At 33.2% G+C, this 6,834-nt stretch overlaps 1 protein-coding gene across 2 annotated transcripts in view; it reads right to left on the reverse strand.

Moving 5' to 3' along the window:
- Window positions 1–6,614, reverse strand: part of LOC135210207 (uncharacterized) — a 58,708-nt gene extending 52,094 nt beyond the window's left edge. For both annotated transcript variants that reach the window (XM_064243042.1, XM_064243041.1), the window contains exons 1-2: window positions 6,355–6,614; window positions 2,541–3,410 (exon numbers count right to left, since the gene is read on the reverse strand). In XM_064243042.1, the coding sequence (XP_064099112.1) occupies window positions 2,541–3,197 (657 nt within the window). In that variant the 5' untranslated portion in view covers window positions 3,198–3,410; window positions 6,355–6,614. The remainder of the gene's footprint in view (window positions 1–2,540; window positions 3,411–6,354) is intronic.
- Between the last annotated feature and the right edge of the window lie 220 nt (window positions 6,615–6,834).

Genomic DNA, 6,834 nt, shown 5'->3' on the forward strand with positions numbered 1-6,834 from the left:
TGTCGTAATTGGGGTTAAGCTCTAAATAGCATTTCTATTTTAGATAGGTATATAATTTGTCGGGGTATGGGTGGAGTTAGACAGAAGGGGTGTTTGGCATTATATTTTATGGAGGTTAGTTATATAAACAATAAAAGGGGTTTTTGCTGTTAGACATTATGGGTTCTCTTTTGATAGTGTGTTTGTCAGATATGGAATTATTTGCGAGGATTCAGGGTAAAGGGTAAAGATTATATTTGTTTAGTGAGGAATTTTTAATATTTGACTAGGAGATTGAGTATATTAATTAATGACGGATTTGTGGGGTAAAGCAAGACTTTAGTTATTTTATGATCATGTAGACCTTTTAAATATGGACACACAATGACTTTAGAGAATTCCCAACTTTACGTGATGGTGGCGATGGAAACAACTTCGTTCTACAGTACCAGAGGTCGAGTCGAGTCTACACACGAATGGCGTTTCTATGGACTGCCTTTGCAAAGGATGAGATGTCTTCAGTATATCGTCTCAGGATACGTTCTGGGATAAATCAGGAGTCTACAATCTTCGATGAGGCGGCTGCGAGTAGCACTTGCATGAAAGTCACGGGATATTTCCTTGACAACGAGGTGGTGACCACGTTTCCTTCAGTAGAAAACGTCGAATCTACAGTTTCGCGATGAGAGGGTGTTGGATACACTCACAAGGGTCGCAGACGCTGAATAATGGCGTGTGCTGAGTTGTTTCAAGTTGGTTTACGCACCCGTCCTGCATCTACAACTATTCGTCGAGTTCTGCATATCTTAGTGACGAAGACGAATTTTTCTTCAATGAGTGTTACACAATTCTAATAATAGTGGTAATGTTAAGTGTTATACTGATCACAATTTTTGCGCTAGGAGTTCTTAAACTTTTGTGCATTCGGCGAAGCACAAGGGCTCCAGCAACGGAGGTAGCCCTAAGTCATGTGGTAAATTGATACATTGTGCATTAGTTGCTGATGTGGTGTGCAACAGGAGTGCACAAAGGACATAGGTGGCCGAGCCATCTTACAAGTGTGTAAAGTGTTAGCGAATTACATATCAGGTCTTGCTTGGAGACAGATTGAGCTGTAGAGGCAGCCTTCTTGAATGAAGGAATCTGATACGTAAGCATTTTAATCTGGAGGCTGTTCGTACTGTCGTCAAGGCAGTTTGGGGTGTGTCGAGTATGTACATTCGTTTGTACGGATGTCACAGGTCTAGCCGACCAGGGCACTTGCGAGAGGCACATTCCTTTTGTGAGAAGAAAGAGGTCGGTTTGGTAAACACCAGGTGTCGGGAGAAAATCCCCATCTTAAAAGCTATGGCACATGTTTTATATGACTTAGAAAACAGTTGCCTTTGAAAAGAGAGAGAAGTGTGAAATGTATTCCTTACTTAACATTGCTTTTGAAAAGAGAGAAGTGTGAAGTGTATCTCTTTATTCAATACTATATTATGCATCTTTATTACAGATGGGCTCTATTCCATGATATTAGAGACGGGATTCTCTATCCTGACTAATACAATGAAACGATTGACATTTTGGGTCTGGGAGTGAATACTTAGCCAGGAGAATGGAATGATAACTTAATAGTTTTCTTTGTGAGGCATACTTGGGTTTTTATCACTATGACTTATTAATCATTTTGTCCTATTTTATGTTCATCTGCTTTGGATAATAAATAGTATATTTTTGTATTTATGTGAGCTTAATAGCCTAATGACATGTTTGCAGACAGAGGGCACCATTGACCACAGGTAAGGGTTTCCAATTTGTGTAGTTTTGATAAAATGGTGTAAGATATATGTATGTTTAATATGTTTTGTGAATAAGTTTTTGTTTACCAAAGATCTGAATGTGGTCAGCTGTCACCCTGTATAATCCTTTAATTGTCTTGTCCCTATGTGTGAGCAGTTGGACTTAATCTTTTTGTTCTTAAATTGTACCCATGTTTATGCCTGTTTGGAAAGGTTACTCATTCTCCAGGTGTGTCGGATTCTAGGTACTAATCTCCTTATAATCCCTATCTGTCACTTATACGACCTTTCCTGTACCCTCAATTTCTCATGTAAGTCAGTTTGTCTGCTAAGTAAAGGACGTTGAGTCGAAAGATCCTGAAGAAACTCCGTTGTTTATCTTTCCTTCGTGGCTTATACCTATATTTATGGATTTATCACGTTCCAAACTTTCGTGATTCAGTTATACATACACACACACACACACACACACACACACACACACATATATATATATATATATATATATATATATATATATATATATATATATATATATATATATATATGTATACGTGGTAGTTTTGGAGTATCAAGATAAATGAAAATTCAGAAATTCTTGTTGGGAAATATTGAAAAAGAGGACAGCATAGGATCATTTACAGTGACTCCATGAGAAACTTTGGAAAGGCTAAGTTTTATAGTGTCAGAGAAAAACTAATGAAAGTAAAACGAACCAGTACTTACTATAATTGTCAAAATTTGCCAAAGGCTACAAATTCTCAATCATTCGCTTACTTGTTCTCGCCAGTTTCCCGGTCTGGGGGCAGGCTGGCTCCTTGGCACAGACGGCGTCCATATGGAAGGTGCTGGGGTCCCTTTCCTCTTGTTGAAAACGACGTTCACAACGGAGTAGAGGCTCGTCCTCCTCACACTATCCTCCCTGGAGAGAGACCTGACCATGTTCCACTGGTCTGCCACAGACTTCCTCCTCGTTTGTAGGGGCACGCTCTCCCCAGGCGGCTGCTTGTTCTTCAGGACAGACTTGGTGGGTGAGGTGATTTGGTTCAGCTTGGGCCTCTGGTTGTCGTCAATCTGCGTCCAGCCAGGCACATTGCCGTTGGCCTCGGGAGTCAAGATGCTCTCCTGCGTCGACAGACTACTGACGGACTCGTCCCTCTTGTTGATCATGTTCAGGTTCTTGAAGGTGGTGCTTCTGGGGTCCTCTCTACCTTCGGGCGCGGCGTTCTGCTTGCGCGAGGAGGCGATCTGGTTGTACTTGATAGGGGTGTGGTCGTCCACAGAGTCCCTGCGGAGGGAGAGCTTGAAGTTGACCAGTTTCTTCTTCTTGGTCGGGGGATTGGCAAGCGGAGAGTGAGACTGCTTGAGATGGCGGTGGGTTAAAGGCTCTAGGTACAAGTTCTCCAGGTCCTCTCTGGTCATGTGAGGATCCATGGTGATTCAACTTGTCTAAAAAGAGTCTACGAATATCTAGTTCAGAAACCTAGATTGGAGTCTACAAAGATTCACCTCTTATTATACATCATCTCTTGAGTATTTCTGCAATTTGGAAATCTATAGATGCTGACATTTCATGCAGATAATGAGTTATCCTTAATAAGTTGATTGTATTTCCAAATTCCTTACAGGTCTGTAGCTGAACCAAGCCTGAAAAAAGTAAAACAAATTTGGCAATATAACAAAAGGTGACATTCAAGCAAATACCCAAACAAACCATTGACAATTTTCATGTTATGTAAATATCAGAGGACCAATATTCAGAGAATATAATGAAGAAATATTGACAAAGGAAGACAGGAAAAGTATTTTTAAGAAAATACTCGGGACAAATAATAGGTATTTACAATAAAAACTGAACAAAAGACGAGAAATGTAACTAAGAAAAAAAACCTGACAAGGAAAAAAAAGATTGTATTTTAAAAATACTGACAAAGAAAAACAAAACAAACTCAAAGGAAAATAAAATGGTGGGAATTCTGGAGATCTTGACCAAAAAAAAAAAAAATTATCTAGCGAGGATACTGTTACAAGAAAGATATCAGTCTATCTTAGTATCTTGAACTGTACCTTAGCTTTTCTTATTCTCATAAGGGTGAATTATTCTGTGGTAGATTGTCAGCAGTGTGATTCTACTTCACATTTGTTTTATAAGAATGGTTTACAATTGTTACATTATGGAGAACCGTAACCAACATCATATCAATTATATTTTTACATTTTTTATCTACTTATTTATTACTTTCTCTAATACCTGATCTCTTCTTTCTGTATTTCTCATTACCCTCTGTTACCTCTTTCAAATGAACACCATAATATTCTCTGGAAGCTTGAATTTCCCTTCGATGCCCCCTGTGGTGAGCTTGTTCCATATGAATAAGATTAATCTTAATAATAATATAATAATAATAATAATAATAATAATAATAATTATAATAATAATAATAATAATAATAATAATAATAATAATAATAATAAATAATAATAATAATAATATCAGTGGAAAGTACAGTAGTAGAAGTACTTTGATACTGTTATTTATATCATTATAATAATAATGAATGAAATTCCTTACACATAATAAGGCACTTTTTTAAACACTAGGGAAAAATCTCTAAGTGATATCAATAACAAAAACCAATGAAAATAACATAATATAAATAATAGAACACGAAAAATAATAATATAAAATGACAGAATAAAAAGTCTGAAATGCATAGGACAGAAATCGAATTTGAATATTATTTTAATTTTCTCTATTCAAGGACGCCATAAGTTGCAAAGAATACAGAAAATAATAGAATATACTTAAAATATTCATTCAATATTCTCTATTCAAGGGTACTATTGGTTCCATGAATAGCTGCATAAAAGGATTCTCAGGTGTTCAATGCTTACAGGTGGCAATATTCAACCAAATCAAGTTAAAGTGAATAAATAGCAATGGATTAAGGGGCCCTACGGCACTCCAGATGTACAAACGGATTTACAATAGTGAGTGCAAATAACTTCTGTTGCTCAAGTTTAGTGGAACGTTTATAACTTGAAATACAGCTAAGATTAGGGGCTGAAATATTACTCTAACATCTGTAGAGGGTCCTTTGGGGGTCGCTCGAGAGAGAGAGAGAGAGAGAGAGAGAGAGAGAGAGAGAGAGAATATACATGTATATTAATAATATACACATATATATAAAAATAAATATATATAGATTATTAATATATATATATATATATATATATATATATATATGTTAAATCCATACAAAAATTTATTCATATCTATATAGTATTAATATATATATAATTTATATATACATAAATGCTATATATATATATATATATATATATATGTAAATACAAATTTTTTACATTTATCTATATATATAATATATATATATATATATATATATATATATATATATTTTATATTTTAATATTAATACTATATTATATACATATATATATACATATATATATTATATATATATATATATAATATATATATATATATATATACATAATATACATATACATACATACATATATATATATATATATATATATATATATATATATATATAAATACATACAAATTTATATATATAATGTATATATATATTATATATTATATATGATATATATAAAATATATATATATATATATATATATATATATATATATATATATATATATATATATATATATCATACATATACTTTCATATATACACATATACACTCCATTCACATCCCCCCCTAAAATATTCACAAATTAACATCATTATTTCATTTTACTTTCTGTTCAAGACAGTGAGGAAAAACAACGCTTAATGCTAATAGACTATATGACGTCACGACAAAAGTAAAACAAATCGACCCTACAGAGCAGATAGAGAGGTAAACAGATAAATAAATAAATAAATAAATATGACAAAGTATATATATTAAACAGATTGCAAGAACTCTGAAGAACTCTTTTAGTATTTCATTTAACTAAATCTTATCATCATCCTATTTCAGTCTCAAAAGATTAGAAAGCAAAAAAAAATAATAATAATAATAATAATACGTAAATAACAGAAAGAAGAATAAAAAATTAAAGTTCATTTTCAGATATTAGAAAGCAAAAAAAAGAAGAAAAAAGAAAGGAATTAAAAATGAAAGTTCAGGCTCAGATTAGAAAGCCAAAAAAAAGAAAAAAAAGAAAAAGGAATTAAAAAGGACAGTTCAGTCTCACAGACAGATTAGAAAGCAAAAAAAAAATAAATAAATAAATAGATAAAGGAAAAAAAGGAGAGGAATTAAAAATGAAAGAAAAAATAAGTGCCGTCTCAGAGAACAGAAAGCAACAAAAAAAGTAGGAACCAATAATAAAGAGGAAGTGAAGTGATATTTTTATTTAGAAAACGAGGAAGATTAAATTTGAACAATTAGCACATTTTTTTTCAATTTTACAATAAGTTTAAAGGGATATACATCATAAAAAAGGGATGCATTATGTATTTTTATAAAAACTCCAGATTATACAAATTGAAAAATCAATTAAAAAAACCCAAAATATAAAAAAATCAATCAAATTAAGAAAAATAACTCACCTAGTCAGCACCTCCACCTGAGGAATATGTAAAAATGCTCTCGTCGAATTTCAGTTTTCAAAAAAAAGAAAGCCAACACAAAACTCACTTTAAAAACAACTCAAGATAAAAACAAATGCAAATTTCGAACCCAAAGCAAAACTAAATCCGAAAAGTTGAGAATAAATAACTTTCAACGGAAAAAACAAAGAAAAAAACAAATTAATTTCCAAAAAAAAATTACACCGAGTGACAACTAAACGTCTTCCCTCGGCCACTGACGGGTGAACACTGACGTGACAAATGACTCAGGAGAGAGAGAGAGAGAGAGAGAGAGAGGAGAGAGAGAGAGAGAGAGACGGCCCAGGTGTGCAGCTCATACAAACATGGAGGCCGTTTTTTTTCATTACTATTTTGTTTTTCTTTCGTTCCTCTAAACAAGATAATAAGTCCGAACCTTTGAATCAAAGGATGGACTCCGGAAAGAATGAGGGTAAGAAT

Source organism: Macrobrachium nipponense, chromosome 39 (genome assembly GCF_015104395.2).
Source record: "Macrobrachium nipponense isolate FS-2020 chromosome 39, ASM1510439v2, whole genome shotgun sequence".
Lineage (NCBI taxonomy): Eukaryota > Metazoa > Arthropoda > Malacostraca > Decapoda > Palaemonidae > Macrobrachium > Macrobrachium nipponense.